This window comes from Canis lupus, chromosome 10 (assembly GCF_003254725.2).
Source record: "Canis lupus dingo isolate Sandy chromosome 10, ASM325472v2, whole genome shotgun sequence".
In the NCBI taxonomy this organism is placed as follows: Eukaryota; Metazoa; Chordata; class Mammalia; order Carnivora; family Canidae; genus Canis; species Canis lupus.
In genome coordinates, this window is record NC_064252.1 from 59,549,558 (window position 1) to 59,573,854 (window position 24,297).

At 33.8% G+C, this 24,297-nt stretch overlaps 1 protein-coding gene across 9 annotated transcripts in view; it reads right to left on the minus strand.

The window, feature by feature from the left end:
• The window catches only part of FANCL (FA complementation group L), a 370,306-nt gene that overhangs the window by 84,347 nt on the left and 261,662 nt on the right, over positions 1-24,297 (minus strand). For 6 of the 9 annotated variants that reach the window (XM_025467824.3, XM_049115550.1, XM_049115548.1 and 3 more), the window contains 4 exons: positions 10,690-10,748; positions 8,516-8,576; positions 6,054-6,110; positions 198-298 (listed from right to left, as the gene is read on the minus strand). In XM_025467824.3, coding sequence (XP_025323609.1) covers positions 198-298; positions 6,054-6,110; positions 8,516-8,576; positions 10,690-10,703 — 233 coding nt within the window. In that variant the 5' untranslated portion in view covers positions 10,704-10,748. Of the gene's footprint in view, positions 1-197; positions 299-6,053; positions 6,111-8,515; positions 8,577-10,689; positions 10,749-12,625; positions 12,695-24,297 lie in introns of all 9 variants that reach the window. The other 3 variants (XM_025467798.3, XM_025467787.3, XM_025467806.3) reach the window with 1 other exon arrangement.

Sequence of the window (24,297 nt, forward strand, 5' to 3'; positions counted from 1 at the left end):
TTAGTATTTTACCTTGCAGATCACTTAATGATGATATCCCTTTAATTCATACCCACAATAAATGTTACTATAATTAAGTTCTAATTATAATGAAACACTGACTAAAAACAGGTATAAAATAAACTGCTAAAACTGCAAATAAATTGAAATGTGGAAAGAAAAAAAGACATTTCTGAAACATTTTAAAATAGACATACTTATCCCAACCAAGAGTTCCTATTTCTTCCATAAGGCTTGAGTAGAACTGGGGAGGAGGAGGTGGTGCATACAGCTCTTGTTTATTCTTTAAAGCAACTTCCTGTTTAAAAGAAAACAAACTTGATCTGCTGTGGAATGCTAGATAGTAAATTGCTACTATCTGATTACAAAACAACTTCATAATCTCCTTTGTGCCTCACTAAAAGTGTCCATTATTTTTATAGAAATTCCATCTGAATCATTCCCCTTCTTATATAAAGACAAAAAAGTTAAAGGACTGTATTGAAAATTATTATATGAAAATGCCAATTATTATACCATTAAAACTTCAGATTTTAGTATTTTCCTAGACTATTATGCCTATCAGAGATGACAAGAGTCTAAAAATATCTTCAAAGCTTTATGAATATTTTTCTGTTCCTGTGGAAAAACTTTGATATAAAGAAACATATATCTTTAAGAAAAGCCTGAACTCTTAAGTACATTGTTTAGACAGATCTATATGTATACAGTTATGAATCACACTTTTATAAGTAAAACCCCTTTATTACCACAGTAAATACTCATCTGCTACTTTCTTTCACTGGCTTACATTCTGTATTACTCCCAGACCAGGTTAAGTGTTTTTTCATCTATGTGGCTAGATCACAGTTCCTTTTCCTGCAAGACCCACCTATATCTTCAAGATGGTTTATGTACCCTGCCCCCTACTCCAAAAAAAACCCCTAACATTTTTTTTTTTTTTTTTTTTACAAGCAATACAAACATCACTAGAATTGCTGAGGCTGAGTATTACCAATTACTTCAAAGGTGCTAACCTAGACAAATACCTTATTTGGAAAGTAAAAATAAATGTATCTGCAAATTACACATGTTCATATGGACTGTTTTATCAAAAGAGATAAAAAAATAAAGAAATAAAAAAGTCAAACACAGTAAATAGTAAAACCAGATGAGAACAAGTATAAAAATTATAAATATTAACTGTAGCCCTAAAAAGAGGTGTAAGTTCTATTTCTTTAAGCATATTTTTAATATATTAGTCCTTACACTTTTTAATTTTAAAACAAGAATAGGATACTATTAAATTTAGGTAATACTAGAAAGAATAGATTTTACAAAACAGTATTTCAAAATCAAGACTATTAACTGAAACTACCTTCTAAATCTGCTTAGGATAAAAACAACTATGAAAGCAGGTTTCTAAGGCCCAAAATGTCAATTTGGATTTAATTAGAAGGTAAGTTCCTAAAAGACAAGGAGTATACTGCTTTTTAAATAAAACTAAATACCTAATGCTATCTGTAATTTGCCATATGGTCCAGAAAAATAAATTTTTACTATTAAGATTATCCTGTTATTAAAAAATAAGTCAGTATAGTTCCTATACTTATATATAAAACAGCTTCAGGAATTCTTTTGAACTTTTTGTAAATCCAGAAATATTAAATACTCCTATCCACATACACGGAATGTAAAAATAAATTTGAATAACAATAAAGTCTTTTAATTCTAGCTTTATGAACTTTGTAAACTCTACCTTCTACCTTGGGTCAGACAAGTTACTCCTATTCCAAAGCCATAGCAGGAAAAAAGGCAAAGGCAAAGAATCAAAGCATTCTTTGTGGAGAAAGGGCAAGATACATAGTAGATAGAACAAAGGTTTTAAAGTTTTACAAAGGTTCTAAGTCCTAATTTTATCATTTCCTAGTTTTAACACCTTAGCTATGCAGTGACTAAGCCCTAAATAGGAGTTTCAAAAAAACCTGACCCGGGACGCCTGGGTGGCTCAGTGGTTTAGCACCTGCCTTCAGCCCAGGGCGTGATCCTGGAGTCCCTGGATCGATTCCCACATCGGGCTCCCTGCATGGAACCTGCTTCTCCCTTTGCCTATGTCACTGCCTCTCTCTCTCTGTGTCTCTCATGAATAAATAAAATCTTAAAAACAAACAAACAAAAACACATCAGAGTTCTCTTAAAATACAGGTAATTGTGGGGCGCCTGGGTGGTTCAGTCAGTTAAGCATTCGTCTCTTGATTTCAGCTCAGGTCATGCTCGCAGGGTCCTGGGATCAAGCCACCATGCATTGGGCTTTGCTCTCAGCTTGGAGTCTGCTTGTGATTCTCTCTCTTTCCCTCTCCCTCAGCCCCTCTCCTTGCTCGCATATGCATGTCCTCTCAAATAAATAAATCTTCAAAAATAAATAAATAAGTAAATAAAATACAGGTAATTGTTCATTTATCAAATATATACTGAACTCTTACTATATGCCTAGTAATTACTAAGAAACTGTGAAGATTTACCAAATTTCCTGAAAAGGTTCAAAAACTACTGATTTCATTTGGACATCATCCTCAATTCTTTCATTGAGGATTACATTACAGGAACCCTGTTACTGACAAGACAGCCCAACAAATAAACCAATATAATTTTCTCTCACTCTCTTTAAGTACACTGTTCATAAATGTGCAATAGTATCACAAATTCTGTCAATTTCTTTAGAAAGCTAAAATACAGCATGTCATTTTATTCAGAAATGAAGTAACAAAGGTACTAAATGTTGGGGTCAGGCGGGAAAGGAAACTCCTCAAGATGGCGGATACGCCAAAATGGCTGAGGTTCCTGTCACCACCTCCACTTGGGACGCCAATGGACCAATGACCTGCTGACAGCTTGAGCAGACCCTTACACCTCTCCTTTGGACTTCCCCAACCGAACCCAATGCCCTTCAAACCCCAGAGGAGGAAGTCACCTTTGACTGGTCGAATTGCAATCCTTCCTTTGCATAGTGAGGGTCACTCTGACTGGTTGGATTGCAATCCTTCCTTTGCATATGAGCCAACCAATAGGAAACCGTTCTGCCTTACAACGTTATGTAAACCCCCTACCACCTTGTCTTGGCGAGACCTTCCTCGACTCACTCTCTTCCCCCCGTGAGTCGTGGAACCTCGCCCGAGGGTGCCTGCAATAAAATCTGTTCTTGGACCCTCGCTTGCCTTGGCGGTCTCATTTCCATCTAGTTACTAAAAAACTTAACACTAAATAGAATATTCTTAGAAATCAATGTCAATATTTTATTTTAAACTAAAGAGTATTTCTTCAAAATTAAATGACCAATAAATCTGTTCTTACAACCTAATAAAGTTTGCTAGTAATAAGAGCTTAATGGGACATGGTATATATAGTTTTACTCCGGTTCCTGAGCCCTTTTATTTGCATAGCTTATGAAAAGTATGATAAAAAGATAAAATTATTTTCTAACTTTTTTGCAATGCCAAGGGTAACTCAAAATATGCTTTACTTCTTCACCTTACCTTTTTAAAGCTTATCATGAAATCTGGCCTTTGATGAAATTTATAATCAATTTTGATAATTCTAATTAGTTAGGGTTTGCAAATTTGTAAGTCAGAATTCAAACTTTAGAAATTGGGATCAGAATAAAGAGTTTAAAGTCAAACATTTTACCAAAGCCCGACCTCAGAGTGTTGTTATAAGGATTAAAAAAAGGACTCAGAACAACTTAAGCAGCTAAGCTCTTTGTATGTGGCAGCTACTGCTAAGAATAAATAACTCAAAAAGAACTACAAAAAAAAAAAACTGCTTTCAGTTGTTAGTAGCAATATATTGGTACTATAATTTTGTCAAACAAATATAGAGATACAGGAAAAGCATAAGAAACCATAACAAGTACAACATAATAAATAATTATGTTAATATTAGAAACCAAGATTTTCAGAGTAAAATACAAGCATTAAAATCAAAGTAAAAATGTTATAATACCAAATTTGAATTGGAAATATCAATATAAACTCATGATAAATTACTCTTTCTAAATATTATTTTTTCCTAACTCTGTTCACTGAAAAGGCCTAGCAATAATAGCAATAAACACTCCAGTTTCCAGATCGGTGGCATCTAAACACCATTTCCTACAAAGAAACCATGGCTCTTTGGAGAAGTAAAATTATAGTTCTTCAAAAGGATGAGTAAATTAAACTGGGGCAACTTGTGTCAGAAAGCAAAGTTTTGGCTGTGTTAGAAGAACTAAGGAGCCAATATAAAGAGGCATACACTGACTAAAAATGATACAAAATTTAAGCATCAAAAGGTATAGTGATTGCAATGGATTAAAATCAATATATAAAAACCCATGAGTTCATAATGATACTAAAAAAAATCATTATTTCACTTTGACAGTTGCTAGGCACTAACTCATTACTCTAAAAATTGATTTTTTTAAAAAAGGAAAAGAAACAAGCACTTAACCTATTTCTCCACTATGAGCTATACCTCAAAATTAACCAAATAACTGATGAAGGGAAGTTGTTCTCCAGATAATAATGTATCTCCAGACAATAAATATAGCGAATGGAATTTTAAAAATCACCATTTGATACCTCTAATGAAATAGTGAGTGTAGGCAATGATTATCATTGTATACTAAAATCTTAGGTGATAGCTGATAAGAAACTTTATATTTGATGGATCTAAAGCCTATTGGCCAATCTTAACTCTACTAAGAGAAGAACTATCAGATACCATGTGCCTCCTCATGCAATAAAGTACACAACACAAAGTATTCTTACCAGAAGAAATGAACCCACTCTGCTGAGACTAGATCACAAAAAAGGTAGAAAAATATGTTAAAAGATACCATGAGTATCTAATAAGCCAAATCCAAAATGCAAGAAATGTTATAGGACACATAATCTAGTTTATTTAACTTGTAGAGTTTAAAAAAAAAAAAAAAGTACAGGAAAGATGAAGCACTGTTAGAAATTAAAAGACTTAGGAGACATATCAACATATAACATATGGACCTTGTTTACATACAAATACAAACAAAGAAGCCAAAAAAATTATCACTAACTTTGTCAGGGTTATAATAGCATATTTAAAACCAAAATAAAACAAAATGACACTTAGCTGTTACAAGTATACACCAACACATTCATTGAGAGATGGATACAATGTCCACAATTTCCTTAAAAGTACTCTAGTCTGGGGCTCATTCTGGTAGGAGTCCAACTCTTGGGTTTCAGCTCAGGTCTTGATCTCAGGGTCCTGGGACTGAGACCATTGGCTGGCTCCACAATCAGCAGGAAGTCCTGCTTGAGGATTCTCTCCTTCTGCCTCTCTCCACTCTCCCCTCATGCATGCACACACTCTCTCTCTCTCAAGTAAATAAATCTAAAACAAAAACAAAAACAAAACAAAACAAAAAAACAAAACAAAAAAAACAACTCTAGTCCTTTTCTCCTTAAAGAGTAGGGGAAGAAAAAAATGGCAAAATGTTGAAGTTAGGTCACGGGCCTATAGGTTTGACTATACAGTCTTCCCTCTTCTGTTTATGATGAAAACTTGAATAAAAAATTTCTTAAACACAAAGTCTATAGGACAAACTAAAAATTCAAGTATTTTATGCATAATTGACAAACTGAATAGTCTATTATATATAACTGTATGTATGTAATGAAGTCTAACAAGTTCTTCAGAAATCTGCAGCTACATACAAAATTTTTATATACTGTATTAGATCTTTAATTGTGGCTACCTAATCTCACCATAGATGTTAAAATTCTGACTGACTAGGAGTACATTTTATTTCACCACCTGTCCAAGAATAGTGTTAAGCGCACTCAGTTTGACAAAATCAATTTGGTTCCTATACACAGTTCTGTTCCTCATGGAATTCAAAAAAAGCATCATCCACATTTACGCACACAGGAAAATGAAACATTAAGTGACTAGAAGTTGAGACGTTTTAAAGTCTAATCATGTTAAGTTTTCGCAGGAATTTAGAAAAGAAAATCAAGACTTACAGAATATAACAGTATTAGAAAGCAAATTCTTACCAAAACCATCTTCAACTCCATCATAAAGCTCATTAAATCAGGAGAGTGCTGCATTCTCTAGATCAAAACATTTGTAATTAATTTCACTTTTACAATGAATATTCCATACACTGAAATTCAAATGAGATACAGGTTCATGTGAACGTGAAAAAAAAATATCAGAAATTGAAATATTAGCTACCATCCCTACTACACTCACCAATTTCATTTTGAAAGAATAATTGAAGCCCTCAAATCTATTTTGATGAGTTATACTGAATGTACTTAAAATCTTTTAAAATTTCACATACTCCTTTGTTCCTTCAGCACTGACCACTGGTCAGTTTAGCAAATCTACCAAACTACATCATTAAAAAAAAAAAAAAAAAAAAAAAAAAAAAAAAGATGGTATGAGGTGAAGAGGAAAGAACGTAAAACATAAAAATTAGGCATATCTATGCAATTAAAAAATCTAAAAGTGATAAATTATCAATATCATATTTTTAATTTTTTCCCTTGACCTTAAAAATTATATACAATTGTCGATTTTGTCTTTTCATAACTAACCCATATTAATTCAAGAGGAGTCAATCTTTAAACAAGATAAAACCATCAGAATAAAAAAGCAAAAAGAAAAGAACTTCTAAAGTTGAATAAATATTTAAGAGTTATAATTCCCTTTCCTAGAAATCTTTGATTTTTAAAATAACCATAGAATAAAGAAAGCAAAGAAAATTCTCAAGTGTAACATATTTTTTATTAGATGAAACTCTACATCACTTCTCTGGTTGAAATCAAAACATTGTATTTTTGTTACTTTTTGTGATAATGCTGCTGCACTACCAACACACAGTTCTGAACAAAGCTAATCTGTGAATTTGTTCCCTCTTTTAGATGAAGAAAATAATAATCTAAGATATTTCAACAATGCATGAGACATATGAATCACATCTTAACATAGTTTTGGGTGGGCAAGTCTGTAAAACAAATTTGACTTTCCCATCTTCTATATTTTCCCTGCTTAGCTTACTAGTAATGAGCAATAAATTATATTAGATTTTTGTGAACTACAGCCTAGAGGCTAAATCCAAACCAATACCTATTTCTGTAAATAAAGATGTATTGAAACGCAGCCATATCCATTCATTTACCACTTATGGCTGCCTTGGCTCTACAAGTTAAGGACTTGTGACAGAGCCAACTACCAAAGCCTGAAAAGTTTACTATCTAGCCATTCACAGAAAAAGATTGCTGATCCCCGACCCATATTTACTGAACTTAAAAACAATACACAGAAAGAATTAGTAATACTAACTCTGGGTTCTATATGACCAACTGGAGGGCAGGAAAGAGATTAATAAGTAATTGGGACTTTCTCTAGGAACCCTCTTGGTGAACTGATAGAGTAAAACAGTTATAGATATTATTATACTTAGTCTTTATTAACAAGTTTTTTCCAGGCTATTTAAATATCTCAGTAGATTCATTTCTTAAACTCTAGTATACAATATAAATAGTCACAGTGGATAAGGAGGAGGCAGTGGAGAGAAAACAAGAAATAATTTAAACATCCCCTTAAAAAACTACAGTAATTATGCTGCCAGCAATGACAGCCTATATTCTACAAATCAAATAGTTTATCTCCTATATTTCTTTGTGGTTCAGTAATGCTTTATGTGAGTGACTGTCATTGTCAGTTATCATAGATAATAACCTGCTTTTAAGATAGAAAAAATATATGAAATCAGGAAAACATACAAATGAATAAAAGCATTGAAAGAAATGCAGTTCTACTTACATTTATTTTTCTACAAGAGGCATTTTATTACTTTTGGTTTCTTAAGTAACTGATTTTTTTTTAAGTTTTTCTAATTTGTAAAGAAATTTTCAGGTAGAAGAACCTAAACTTTAAGAATAACTACATTGGAGCAGGGGTGAAATGGATGAAGGTGATGAAAAACTTCCAGTTATTAAAAAAAATTAATCCTGCCTATTTATTCACTTGTGCTATATTTACAACTAGGCTCATTAAGTATGTATACATGATCCTAAGTGAGCTCCACAACACCTTTTCTGTTACTAATGTAGAACTACATTCCTAACTTCCCCACAGATACTCTACAATTCCATAATGAGTCCTGGATTTCTTCTTACTACCCCTATTCAGTCTCAGCAGGAAAAAATAAATCACTCAAAAAGTGATAGATATGGATAAGGGTGATTGACTACATTTGAAGATCCTAAATTCTCCAGGATGGAAATCAGTTTCAGGACAAATGCTACCTAGAAATGTGCTGAGGATTCCCAGACAGAAAAGATTTTAAATAATGCATGGATCCTTAAAATATTTGAGCGAGATAAAACCTATAAAATTCAGCAACTACTAAACCAGTCTGTTACAACATTCTACAAGTTGTCCACTAAAAAGAGTTAATTTAGTAATTTCATATCCCTGCTTAAAATAAACCTTTTAAAGAACTTACCTGTTGCACTATTTGATGGTATCCATTAAGTATTGTTTTCAGTTGCCAACTACATAATAACCTAAAATTTTAATAGAACAAAATGGTTTGTTTACTGTTCAGAATTAAAAGGAAAAGACTTATTTGTATGCTAACACTAACATGCACATACATAGAAAAGAATGACAAATATAATTCTGACAAGCTAATAAAATTTTTACCACTGATACTGTTGAAAGTCTTGTCTTCAAACTGTCGGTACTACTTTTATTTCAAACTATAAATAACTACGATCAGTAAATGACATGCAAACAGTAAATCTTTCTTTTTTAACATATCCAAAGCAAAATTTTCCATTGAACTAGATTCTTCTCTAAGGTTAGTTAAATAAACCAGTAGTTTTGATCATAATATACTGAGCTTGTATCTGAGAAGGCATATGTAGCAATATAATCTTCACATTCAAGACTAACGTAAAAGATATACTTAGTGTTCATCTATCCACTGGCTCACCTCAGCTGTGCTACAATATTGCTTAGGTAACTAACTCTTCTAAAAATTGCTTTTCCTTATCTAAAGTAGGATGCCCCTCTTAGATTCCCCCAATTATAGCCCTTTCAGACCACAAGGACTCTTCCATTTTTGCTATGCTAACCCCCATTTCCACCCCTATTTTCTCTCTTACTGGCAAAGTAGTTCATTCATTAGAGTTTCCCCATTTGCCCATGGGGAAACTCCCTTTCCAAGTGTACTTTCCATCCCTTGCCACCAACTTGGTCATATTAACTTATTAATCAACACTATTGGGATACTCTTATTTTCTGCTAGTATTTTCCAATGGAATATATCAACTTGTTCAAGCAAATCTCAATTTAAAAAAAACAAGATCATTGTAACTCTTCCTTGGCTGCATACCCTTGTCTATCACTCCTTTCTTTAAACTACAGTTGATCCTTGAACAATAATACTGCTTGAAGTACACAGGTCCACTTGCAGATTATTTCAATAAAATATACATACAGTAAAGCAAACACGTTTCCTCTTATGATTTTCTTAGTAACATTTTCTCTAGTTTGCTTTAATAGTCTATAATTCATACAACATACAGTATACAAGTGTTAAAGCAATTTGTTCATGGTATTGGTAAGGCTTTTCTGGTCAACAGCATGCTGTTAAATTTCTGGAGAGTCAAAAGTTACATGTAAAATTTTCAAGTGTATGAGGGGTCAATGCCCCCAACCCCTAAGTTCTTCAAGGGCCAACCATAGTTTACATTGTTTACATTTACTTTCTACTCATGCACTCCAAAACCCAATAAAATCTGGCTTCTGCCACTACATGAAACCTCATTTAACCTAATCCCTCTGCAATACTCAACACTATGAACCATTTCCTCATTAAGCTTCTATTTGGCTTCAGCGACAACTATATAGATTTTCCTCTTACTTCTTTGCTCAATTCTTAGCCTTCTTCCAAGTTCCTATTTATCAGTGCTTTACATGTTGGTATACTCTCAAATCCTTTAAATATTAGCTTTCTCTTTTCACCCCACACATGCAGGCACTAGAAAATATCCATACTCACAGCTCCAAATCCCATGCCTACCGTGACTTCTATGTCTTAGACTTGAGTTCCATGCCAATACATTAAACATCTCCTCTTGATATTTCACACCCAATATATCTTAAAATGATGGCTCTCCTATTTCTCCACTGTGACCTCTTTTCTAGCTTAGTGATCTGAGCCAGGAATCTAGAAAGCATGCTTCACTCCTCTTTCTTTCATTTCTGCTACTTCTAATCAGTCACAAAATCCTGTCAATTCTACTAATAAATGTCTTGGATTCTTCCTCCACTTCACCCCCAAAGATGCTTAAGAGCAGAAAAGAGATTCTAGGTACTACCTAATTCCCAGTCTCATCTCTTAACATTCCTTGATGGGCTGTCTGTACCAACAGATATCTTACACAATTGCTATTTATTGCTTTAAAAGGAAAAAAAATTAGAAAATTATTGTGTTACCTTTGAAAAGTACTTCACAAGGAAAAAATAATTTACAAATGTACACTGGTTTGGAAAAATTAGAAGTTTCTGGTTGACTCTAGTCAAAACTCTAATGGTTAGAATAAGCTTTTACCAGATTAACTCAATGCCCATCCCACAAGGATGCATGTATATAACAAAACACTATATCACCTTGCATTCTTCATTTGTAAATCTTCAGGCAACAATATTTTAAGGTGAAAATCACGTCCCTGTGGAAAATATTGAAAAGATTCACTCAAATTTTCATCTTTCACAATATTAAAAGATAAACACAAAAATCACATAGGAAAGGTAATGTTTTCCTTTGTTTTCTAAAAGTTATCAACTTTATCAGAATCTTTACATTTGTTAAAATATATGCAATGGAATATTGATTTGAAGAAAAATAATATAAAAATGTCAGCAACTTTGTAATCATTGGAAAACCAAAACAGAGATAAAGCTTGATTTTTAAGAGATAACAAACTCAGATAACACAAGAAATATTAAGAAATTAATGCAAACAAAGAAATCCAAATATTTCTTATAAATTTATTAAAAAAGAAATTCTTTCAATTGCTTTGACTGTGGAAGGAAAAAAATCACAGTGTAAAATAAGAATATATAATACATTACAGGCTTCATATTTTCCATTTCCTCGTTTTAATAAAATGGAAATACATTTAGTTCCACAATCCAAATATACAAACATGAGAGAAATATTTTCAAAAAAACAGAGTATTTAATTTTCCCACATTTGTGGACCTCTAATAAATAAAATCACTAACATTTAAATATTCACTAGCTATACATTTAGATAGACCAAATTTTACTTAAGAGTCTAAAGAAAGAACTGTTCTCTAAGAAATATATTCAGTTTTACTTTCTTGAGAAAGTGAATAGGTAAGCAGCTTAAACTTTATATCTTAAATAGGATAATACACATGATCTGAGCAAAGGTAAGCAGAAAAAGACAAACAGAAATATAATCTTTTACTCCAACAATATAAAATGAAAAAGAGTAATAAAATTCTTGAAAAATAATCACCATGAGAATTTTAACACAGGCTCCCTCAAAGCAGATTCAAAACTAAAGGAACACAATTAAATGTACCCCATAACCTTTACTTTCATGATATTACAGTTCTGACTTTCATTACATTTAAATGTCCTTTAAAAAAATGAAACAAAATGTACTACTGACCTTTTCAAAAGGTCAAGTAACAATAATTCACTATTTCATTAAAGCACTAGAAGGTATTATGTAGTAACTTTAACCTAACTTTATAGACATCCCACACATAGGTGTAAGAACAATCTGGAATTCAGAATTTACATGAAAAATAGTAAAACTACTCTACTGATCTGTTATCTGAAAGAATAAAATTCCAAAGTCCCTTATTTGCAAAATCCAGCCATTTTAAAAGGTCAAATGCCATGTTACATGCCATAATACTTTTCTGATTCAATAAAATGTCCAAAATTAGGGTTTTTTTTTTTTTTTTTTTTTTTTTAGCTAAAGCATATAAAAAAATGTTAATTGCTCTCAAGAAGCAAGTCTTCCAGGTTGCAGGGAACAAAGTACTGTCAGTTGCCTAAATCTGAATCTCTCCACACATCCTCCTAAATAGATCAATATTAAGAACATTTAAAACAGGGTCACCTGAGTGGCTCAGTCAGTTAAGCATCCAACTCTTGGTTTTAGTTCAGGTCACAATCTCAGGGTCACCAGATCAAGCCCCTTATCAGGCTCCATGCTCAGCATGGAGTCTGCATAAGATTCTATCCCTCTGCCTCTCCTCCCACTCTCCATCTCTCTCTAAAAAATAACACAAAATCTTGAAAAAAAAAAATGTCTCCAGCAAAATCAGAAAATAGAACACTATAAACTTCAAAATATCTATAGGAAATATAAGCCACTTTCCAGTGGTTTCCAGTTGGGCTCCCATATCAAATCCTTTTAAAGAACTAGGGGGTTCAGAAAAAATACATGGAAGAGAAAAGAGGGGACTGAACTAATGTTAAGATAATATTAAAAAGTTTGGTAGATCAGAGCACTGACTGCAAGAAGGGGCCTTAATATAAATACAAAAGTCAAGAAGCTCACCTTGGAAAAGAAATACACAAGCATAAGATGATAAAAAGGGAGGTAAATACATCCCTTGGAAACTGGGTGCTAGGAGGAAAAAGTAAAAGTGGGAAATTGAGGATTTTACATAACAAAATAAAAACACTCAACTCCTCCCCCTCAGCACTACTTTAAAAATTATCCATTAAATAAGCTATACTTTGCTTCACCTCCAGAAGAAAGTATTCTTAAACTAGGAATCTTATAAACTACTGCCAACAATCAAATTCAAAAGATACTGTTTTCACCAATGCCAACCTACTATGAGTAAAAATCAGAACAAAAATAATTGTAGTTGGTGATCACCTATTCAAACAAAAAACACAAGGCATAAACAAATTATAATACTGAATTATATTATCATTAATAGCATTCGTACTCAGATTCAGAAATTCAAAAAGAACATAAATTATAAGGAAAAAAATTAGTTCAGAAAAAAATGATATTAAAATAGAAGAATAAATTAAGAGGTTCTCAAAGAATAGAGTAAAATAAAAATTTCCTAAGAGGCACGGTACCTGGGTAACTCAGGTGGTAGACTCTTGAGCTCAGGGCTGTGAGTTTGAGCCTCAAGTCGAGGGTAGAGATTATTTCAAATAAAATGGTTAAAAGTGGCAAAAGTTATGTGTACTTTACCCCAATTAAAAAAAAAAAAAGATTTTAGAGAGAGAAAGGAGGAGAGAGAGAGAGCAGGGGGAGGGGCAGAAGGAGAGGGAAAGAGGCCTAAGTAGATTCTGTGCTGAGCACGGAGCCCAATACAGGGCTTGATCCCATGACCCTGAGATCACGACCTGACCCAAAACCAAGAGCTGGACCTTTACAGACTGTACCAGCCAGGTGCCACTCCCAATAAAAAATTTTAAAAATTTCTTAAGAAGCCCTCCCACCCCCCAAAAAGCTAGAAAGTTACCAAATGAGAAAAAAAAATTAAAAACCATCAAGGAAAAGAGGCTGAAGTGGAAACAGGTAAAGAAAATCCAATATACAAAGAATTGGAGACTCTGAAAGGAAAACAAAAGAGCAGAATATTTTAAATTATAATCCAAGTATACTTTCTGGAAATTCACATAATAAAAAGAACTGAACACATGAGAAATGACTCCTAATGATCCACTCTGAAATGTACCTTAATATGCAGGCTTTAAAGAAAAAGTTCATAGCTTCTGAGACCAAATAATATATGGGAAACAGAATAAGAGTAGCATCACACTTTTCAAATCAAGATTTTTAAAAAGCAACAACAGAACTTCTAAGAAACTGAAAGAGGGGATCCCTGGGTGGCGCAGCGGTTTGGCGCCTGCCTTTGGCCCAGGGCGCGATCCTGGAGACCCTGGATCAAATCCCACATCGGGCTCCTGGTGCATGGAGCCTGCTTCTCCCTCTGCCTGTGTCTCTGCCTCTCTCTCTCTCTCTCTCTCTCACTCTCTCTGTGACTATCATAAATAAAAATTAAAAAAAAAAAAAAAAGAAACTGAAAGAGGATTTCTGCTTCTAGCTATGATGGAATAACAGTGGCAGGATTTGCCCTCCAACATTAACTAAAAACTGGACAAAATATATGAAACAATGATGTTCAGACATCAAATAGGCAGCAAAAAACAGTGGTTATTGAAAGAAGGGAAACAAATGAGAAAATCTTTATAATTATCCTGTCTTACTACTTGCAGAATCTTCAGGCTACACAACAAGGATGGAGAACCAAATGGAGCCTGACATTCTTCCTGATTTGAGAAAAAGAAATGATTTGGGGGATGCAAAAGTATGTGTAATTCACAAGCTACAGTACCAAAGAAGAAGAGAGAACTATACAGACAATAAACCTAGACAATGTCAGTGTATTCCTGCAAAAGAGTCATCAGGTAAGTATGATTGCTGCATGTATGTGAGAAGACCACCGAAAGCCAGGGATTTGTAAGAATGGACCATATAATTTCAGAGCTCACATAAGGCTGAGAGTAGTCATGTTTTCTATTAGCAAGAATAGAAAACTTTATACTATAAAATTTATCATTAAAGAGAATAGCCTGAAGAATACTGCTTAAGTGGCAGAGCCAAATTAATCTAGGCTAAATAAAGTCTGTGTTGATTCTGCCTAACAAAGCTTAAAAGCAAACTATGACAATATTAAACTGTTTCCAAATAATTTAAATACAGCTTAGAATAAATCGAGAATACTTAAGAGAATAAAATGATCTAGCACACAATAGTTACAGATGCACAATATCTGGCAACCAGTCAAAATATACCAGGAATGCAAACACACACACACACGGAAGTAAGATTCAAAAAGAGAAAAATCAAGAGAAATACAAAAATGGCATATGATTGAACTGCTCAAAAAAATTTCAACAGTGGTAAATACATTACATATATTCAAGAAGGTAAAGAAAAGCATGAGCATGCTAAATAAAACATGAAAGATAAATACAAACCCAAATCAAAGAGGAAAAAAATACAATATCTCAGATGCTAGAGAGTATTAACAGTAGATTAAGCCTTGCAAAAGAAGGTATTAGGGTATCTGAGGTACAGAACATTCAAAATAAAACAGAAAAAGACTGAAACAATTAAAAAGAACCATTAGTGAATTATGTAACAACTATACAGTGGCCTAATATACATGTATTTTGAGTCTCCCAAAAAAAAAGGAAGGAGAGGGAGAAACAAAAAAATTTTTAAAGAAATAATGGCTGAAGTTTTTCCCAAATTAAGTATAAAGATATACTCACAAATCCTAAGAGGTCCACAAACCCTACGGAATAAAATCATAAAGAAAACTACACCAAGGTACATTATAATCTAATTGACAAAAATCAATGATAAAAAGAAAAATCTTAAAAGCAGTCAGAGAAAACACACCACTTACAAAGGAACAAAAGTAAGAAACAGTAGAGATTTCTCATAGGAAATAATGCAAGACAGGTAAGCAACATCTCTAAAGAATGAAAAAGGGGGAAAAAATCAATCTAGAATTTTTTTTTGATGTGGTAATTATTATTTTTTAATTTATTTTTTATTGGTGTTCAATTTACCAACATACAGAATAACCCCCAGTGCCCGTCACCCATTCACTCCCACCCCCCACCCTCCTCCCCTTCTACCTAGTTCGTTTCCCAGAGTTAGCAGTCTTTACGTTCTGTCTCCCTTTCTGATATTTCCCACATATTTCTTCTCCTTTCCCTTATATTCCCTTTCACTATTATTTATATCCCCCAAATGAATGAGAACATATAATGTTTGTCCTTCTCCGACTGACTTACTTCACTCAGCATAATACCCTCCAGTTCCATCCACGTTGAAGCAAATGGTGGGTATTTGTCATTTCTAATAGCTGAGTAATTCAATCTAGAATTTTATACCTAGTAAAAAGTATCTTTCAAAAGGCCAAGTAAACACTCTGTCAGACATAAAACCATTAAAAAAAGTATCAGTATAAGATGTGTACTACAAGAAATGTTAAAAGAATAACTTAAAGAAGTAAACAAAACAGAATTGTGGAAATAAAACAAAGAGTACCAGAAACACTAAGTATATAGGTAAATACAAAAGACCTTTTTTCTTATTTTCTAAGTTGTCTTTCAAGGATAACTGTACCAAAAGTGGACAATCTGAACAAATAAATAAGTAGTGGATTACAACCCAAAGTATAAAATTAATATGTAAGAGTCCATACTGATATAAATGATTGATTTAATATATGAGAGAGTTAAGGAATAACTAACCAAAGAGGTGAAAGACATTTATTCTGAAAACTATGTAATAATTAAAAACTGAAGACAACACACACACAAAGACATTCCATCCTCATCTCATGGATTACAAGAACAGATATTGTTAAAATGTCTATATAGAATATGCAAGGGTGGGGAGGGATCCCTAGGTGGCTCAGAGGTTTACCGCCTGCCTTTGTTCGGCCCAGAGCATGATCCTGGAGTCCCAGGATCGAATCCCACATCAGGCTCCCTGCATGTAGCCTGCTTCTCCCCCTGCCTGTGTCTCTGCCTCTCTGCCTCTCTGCCTCTCTGTCTCTCTCTCTCTCTCTCTTTCTCTCTGCCTCTCGTGAATAAATAAATAAAATCTTTAAAAAAATAGAATATGCAATGGGAAAAAGACAGTTTCTTCAATGAAAGGTATTGAGAAAACTGGACAGCTACATGCAAAAGAACAAAATTGGACCACTTTCATATACCACACACAAAAATAAACTCAAAATCAATTAAAGACCTAAATGTGAAATGAAACCATAAAAGTCCTACAAGAGAACACAGGCAGTAGTAATTCCTCTAGCATCGGCCATAGCAACATTTTCCTAAATAGGTCTCCTGAGGCCAGGGAAACATTAAGCAAAAATAAACTATTGGGACAACATCAAAATAAAGATTGTGCACAGCAAAGAAAATAATCAACAAAACTAAAAGGCAATCTACTGAATATTTTCAAATGACATACCTGATAAAGGATTAATATAAAAAACATATAAATAACTTATACATCTGAACACACACAAAACCTAAATAATCCAATTAAAAATGGGCGGATGACATGAACAGACATTTCTCCAAGACATACAGATGACAAAGACACATGTAAAAATAGATGTTCAACATCACTAATCATCAGGGAAACACAAACCAAAACTACAATGAGGTTATCACCTCATACCTGTCAGTAGCTATAATGAACAACACAAGAGACAACAAGTTTTAGAGAGGATGTGGAGAGAAAGGAACACTCTTGCACTGCTGGTGGGAATGCAAAAGGTACAATGATTTTGGAAGACACTATAGAGGTTTCTCAGAAAGTTAAAAATAGAACTACCCTATTATCCAATAATAAGTATATAAATAAGGCACTAAGTATATACCTAAAATTACAAAAATACTAATTCAAAGGGATACCTGCACCCCTATGTTTACTATAGTATTATTTACAATAGCCAAATTATGGAAGCAGCCCAACGGTCCACTGACAGATGAATGAATAAAAAAGATGTAGTACATATATGCAATGAAATATTACCCAGCCATAAAAAAGAATGAAATCTTGGCAGTTGCAGCAACCTGGAACTAGTGAGTAAAATGCTAAGTAAACTAGTCACTCAAGAAAGACAAATACAATGATTTAACCCATATGTGGAATTTAAGAAATAAAACAAATGAGCAAAGAAAAAAAATTTGAGATGAACCAAGAAATAGACTCATTAACTACAGATTACCAGAGGGGAAGTGGGCAAGGAGGTATGGGTGAAAAAGGTGATGGGGATTACAAATACACTTATCATAAGGAGAACTGAGTAATGTAAGAATTGTTGAATCACTCTTTTGTATACCTGACACTAATAGAACATTGTACAGTTCTCTATACTGGAATAAAATTTAAAAACTTAAGCAAGGGAGTTAAACTAAACTTCATTACAAAATTCCAGATAAATTATATACTCTACATTAAAAGAGGGGGAACATAACCCTGCACTCCTTATGTAAGAACAACTGATAGAGATTTTTCTTCCAAAGAGTAAGTATGCAAAGGGGAAAAGAGTTAACTCTGCTGTAAAGAAACCTGACAAACACTAGTACAGCTAAGGTCAACACCAACAGTGGTAAATCATATTGACAGTTTGCTCCCTTTATATATGTGATGAAATGGTACTTAAACTTTGCAATGTTCTCTCAAAAACCAATAACATAAATCAATGAAACAGGATAGAAAACCCAAAAATTAACCCACTCTAAAACTGTCATTAAAAAATAAAAGTCTCTTGGAGCGCCTGGGTGGCTCAGTGATTGGGTGCCTGCCTTCTGCTCAGGTCGTGATCCCAGGATCCAGGATCAAATCCCATACTGGGCTCCCTGTGGGGAACCTGCTTCTCCCTCTGCCTGTATCTCTGCCTCTCTCTCTCTCTGTATTTCTCATGAATAAATAAATAAATCTTTAAAAATAAATAAATAAAAGTCTCTTAGTAAAAGAAGATAATTGTTTAAAAGAAAATAGAAGTATAAAAAGAAAAGAAAGAAAATAGAAGTATATTGGGAGGGTTACAAGATAAATAGGAAAAATATATATAACAATAGCACAAAAGCCAGACAATGAGAAACAGTACATTATGGAATGCCTAGGTGGCTCGGTGGTTGAGTGTCTGCCTTTGGCTCAGAGCATAATCCTGGGATCTGGGATCAAGTCCCACATTGGGCTCCTTGCAGGGAGCCTACTTCTCCCTCTGCCTGTGTCTCTGCCTCTCTCTGTGTCTTTCATGAATAAATAAACAAAATCTTAAAAAAAAAAAAAGAAACAATACATTATAAGATTCTTATACTATAAAGGAAGTGGTATACTTGAAAATGTTAAAATACAGCTCCGTATTGTAAAGCCGAGAACACTAAAAAAAGAAGAAAATGATATAGCTGATAAACCAACAGTGCCTATAAACTGTAATCTTAATATTACTTTAAAGTAAATCATGACAAGTTTAAGATGTATATTATAAACTCTAAAGCAACTAATTAAGGGGAAAAATAGCTAAAAATAGGCTGATAAAGGAGATAAAATGCAATTATATTTAATGAAAATGCAGAAAAATAGGAAAAAGATACGAAACACATAGGACAAATAGAAAACAAACAGCAAGGTATCAGCTTTAAACCCAACCATATCAATAATCACATTAAATGTAAATGGTCTAAATACCCCCAAGTGAAAAGCAGCAATTATGAAATTAGATTAAAAAAAAAAAAAAAAGCAAGATCCAAAAGAAATCTTTTTTAAATAGAGACACAAATAGGTACAAAATGATGGAAAATGATTAGGCCATGCCAACACTAAATCAAAAATGAGCTGGAGTCACCACACTAAAGAGATTCTAGGACAAAGATTACCAGAGATAAAAAGGGTTATTTCACAATCATTTAAAAAAAAAAAAAAAAAGTCAGTTCAAGAGTACCTAACAATCCTCAAAGTTTATGTACCTAATAAAAGAACTTCAAAATATATGAAGCAAAAACTGACAGAAATGGAAGTAGAAATTGAACAATCAATAATTATAGTTGAAGATTTTTAATACCTCCTTTCATTAATAAAACAAGTAGACAGAAAATCAGTGAGCATATAAAAAACTCGAATAGCATTATGAACGAACTTGACCTGACATTATAGAACAATCACCCAACAGCAGCAGAATGTACATTCTTTTCAAGTACAGACATAACATTTACCAAGGCAGGCCATACTCTATACCATAAAAGAAGTCCAAATATATTTAAAAGACTTTAAAACATACAAATTATGTTGTGATCAATATGAAAGTAAATTATAAATCAATATCAAGGGGCACCTGGGTGCCTAAGTGGTTGAGCGTCTGCGTTTGGCTCAGATTGTGATCCAGGAGTCCTGGGATCAAGTCCTGCATCAGGCTCTCCGCAGAGAGCCTGTTTCCCCCTCTATGTCTATGTCTCTGCCTCTCTCTCTCTCTCTCTCTCTCTGTCTCTCATGAATAAATAAAATCTTTTAAAAAAAAAAATCAAATGGGTCGCCTGGGTGGCTCAGCGATTGAGCGTCTGCCTTTGGCTCAGGGTGTGATCCTGCAGTCCCGGGATCAAGTCCCACATCGGGCTCCCTGCATGGAGCTTGCTTCTCCCTCTGCCTCTGTCTCTGCCCCTCTCTCTGTGTCTCTCATGAAAAAATAAATAAAATCTTTAAAAAATATATATCAAATATATATCTGGAAAATCCTAAAATATTCAGAAAAGATATACTGTTTTTCTAAGTGACCCATGAGTCACAAAAGAAATTAACAAGTATTTTGAACTAAAAAAATGAAAACACAATATGCAAAAATACATGTGATACAGCCAAAGTAGTGTCTGAAGAAAACTTTATAAACACTAAACATCTATATTATAAAACAAGAAAGTCCTCATTATCAATGAGCTAACCTTCCACTTGAAGAAACTAGGAAATTTAAGATCAGAAAGCAAAGACACAGAAAAATAAGAAAAATCAATAAAAATCAAAAGTAGGCTCTTTGAAGAGATCAATAAAATTTATAAACCTCTATGCAGTTGCACCAGGAAAAATATCATCATGAATGGAGACAAGAGGTATGTATAAAAAATGTCCACAATTTCTTTGATATTTCTACCTTTAAGAATTGGTGTTAACTTTCTCTCTTTTTGAATATGGACTAGATTTGAGACTCACTATTAAAAAAAAAAAATAGAGCAGAAGTAAATATGTGTAACTTGATCTCTGTTTTATGCTTGATCTCTATTGTATCATTCAGGGGAAGTTAGTTGCCATGCTGTGAGGACCCCATGCAGGTCTATGCAGTAAGGAACTGAGGCCTCCAAGTCAAGAGCAGTAGAACACAGAGGGCTCCTGCCAATAGCTCTGTGAATGAGCTATCTTGGAAGCAAATCTTTTCCCTCTGGTCCAGACTTTAGAGAACTGACACACTGGCTAACATCTTCATTGCAAGTTCATGAGAAATGCTGATCCAGAACCATCTACCTAAGTAACTTTTAAACTCTTGATCCATAACAAAGGTAAGATAATGAATGTTTGTTGTTCTATGCCATGAAGATTTGGAATAAGTAGTTATACAGCAAGACAACCAATATAGGCAACATCATTACAGACCCTAAATATATTCGCTGAAAGGACAATAAAGGAATATTAAGTAACATTTAAGCCAATAAATGAAAAAATCTAGAGAAGATGAACAAATTCTTTGAAGAAAACAAACTGCAAAGCTCACTCAAAAGGAATAACCTAATCGAGACAATATCTTCTTTAAATCACAGGGAACATACGTGCACGCACACACACAAAATCAGTAAGTTTCACAAACTATAATTTTTAGAAACAGTATCTAATCACAAAACTAAAAATAATAAAATTAAAAATAAAAAAAAAACTTCCGTAAGAAATTTTTAAATCTTTATTAAGTAACTCCTGGATGCAAGGGATCTAGAAAGTAAAATTATGCTAATACTAAAAAATGATTATGATAAAACGCCATGTGTCAGCATATACAGGGTACTTTAAAAACAGTGGTGAGAGGAAAATGCAGAGCCTTAAAAACTTTTATCAGTAAAAATGGGCTCTCACAACCAAATCTGGGACAATTTACATCAAAATAAATAAGGAAAGTAACAATTACAATCCATTAAATAAATTATTTTTAAAACCTATGATTCCTTTCTTATACAAATAAGTGGGAGGAAAAGAGAAAGCTACTCCTTATAATACAATGACAAGAAATAAAGAAGAAATAATGGAGTTAGAAAAATCATTTGGAAACCACAAAAGTATTAACTGGATCAATCAAGATGCTAAAACTGCTACGTGTACCTGAAAGTCTGTGATGCCTCAGAGTAGCTCTCTAAAAGTACTTATGAATTACAAAAGGAAAATCTCACATATGCTATCTTAAACAGATAATCAGAGGGAACATCATCCATGAGAAGCATTGACTTCACACCCTAAAAAGGACACAACATTCTCTGCCAAAATTACAGAATCTGAATTTAATGAGGAGGAAGTATCAGTCAAACCCAAACTGAGAGACATTCTGCCTAATAACCAAACCTATTCTTAAAAAATGTCAAGTTCATAAAAAGTAAAGAGACTAAGGAACTATTCCAGATTAAAGAGAAAGACAACTAAATGCAATGTGGTATCTTACCTTACAATCAGATGGGGGGGGTAGGCTAGAAAGAAATACAAAAGGAATACAAAATATACAAAAAGGAATTACAAAAATGTAATTGTAACATTAACAAAATTTGAATTTGGACTCCAGATAATGCATTATATCATGATTAAATTTCCTGATTTTGATAACTACTATGGATATATGTGTGTCCCAGCTCTCGTGAAATACATGCTGAAGTGTTCAAGAATAAAGAGGAACTATATCTGCAACCTCATCTCAAACTGTTCAGAAAAATAATTTATATATACACGCACCCACATACAATACACTCAATAAAATCAAATAGGGCAAAAGTAAAATGGCAAATCTGGGTAATCTTCATCCATACTTGTTATTTTCTGTAAATTTGAAATTATATCCAAGACAAACACCTTTAAACAAAATCCACTGCACCGGGATCCCTGGGTGGCGCAGCGGTTTGGCGCCTGCCTTTGGCCCAGGGCGCGATCCTGGAGACCCGGGATCGAATCCCACATCGGGCTCCCGGTGCATGGAGCCTGCTTCTCCCTCTGCCTGTGTCTCTGCCCCTCTCTCTCTCTCTCTCTCTCTCTGTGACTATCATAAAAAAAAAAAAAAAAAAAAAAAATCCACTGCACCAAACAAAACAACGTTAAATAAAGCGTTTAGGCTAAGATTTCAACAAGCTGCTCAAGGCAGGTACAAATCAGAATTATAGCTACAGCAAGGATCATAAGAAAATTTCATCTAATCTCAATTCTTATGTTTACACATTTTCTAAGAGGCTTTAGCAGATAGACACATATAAGACCAAGTACTTTCCTTAAAATGCCTAACATTAGGTATTAGGTGGTTCCTGATAAAAATGTAACTTAGTATCTCTTCAATTTTTCTAAACGTTATCTGAGAATGAATCATGTTTTCAACTAAGAAATTCAAGACCGATACTTCCAATTGAGGAAAGAAAAGGTAGATTACCTTTACTCCAGAAATAATAATGAAATTTAGCCTCTACTTTCTGTGACAGCCACAAGAATTTGAAGAAAAATGACTAAACCCGTATGTACTCTCTATAACCTTTCTTTAACCAAAGTGCATTCTGATTAGTTCTATATTTAATATTCTGAGGGGTAGGTAAAAGTTTCATTTAGCAAATACATCTGATAATTCACATAGTATTTTTGAGAGATCACTACAGGTTTTGAATAAACGTCAAAACATACAGTAATTCCTAGGATATGGCCCCTACCCTCAAAAAGTATGTGGGCTGGCAGGGGAGAGGATGAAACAGGTAAATTTTGTAGACACAAGCTCCCAGTCACAAAATAAGTAAGTTATAGGGATGTAATGCACAGCATGGCAACTATATTAACACTGCATTGCATATTTGGAAACTGCTTAGAGACTTCTCTTAAAAGTTCTCATCATAAGAAGAGCGCCTGGGTGGCTCAGTTGGTTAAGTGGCCTACTCTTGATTTTGGCTCAGGTCAGGATTTCAGGGAACTGGGATGAGGCTCTAGTTAGGCTCAGGGCTCAGCAATGAGTTGGCTTGAGGATTCTTGCTCTCCTCTTCCTCTGCTCCTCCCTCCACTCAAGGGCACACACACCCAAGACTAGCATTCTCTCTCAAATAGATAAATCTTTAAAAAAAAAAAAAAAAAAGTTCTCATCATAAGAAAAATTTTTTTTTTAACATTTTATTTGAGAAAGAGAGAGTACATGAGAGAGATTGCAAGCAGGGGAGAAGGATAGAGGGAGAAGCAGACTCTCCGCTGAGCAGGGAGCCCTAAGAGGGGCTTGATCCCAGGACCCTGGGATCACGACCTGAGCCAAAGCAGATGCTTAACCCATTGAGCCACCCAGGTGCCCCAAGGGAAAAAAACATTCTGTAACAAGGGCACGCGGGCGGCTCAGTGATTGTGTGTCAGGCTTTGGTTCAGGTCATGGTCCTGGGATCAAGTCCTATGTCAGCTCCCCATGGGGA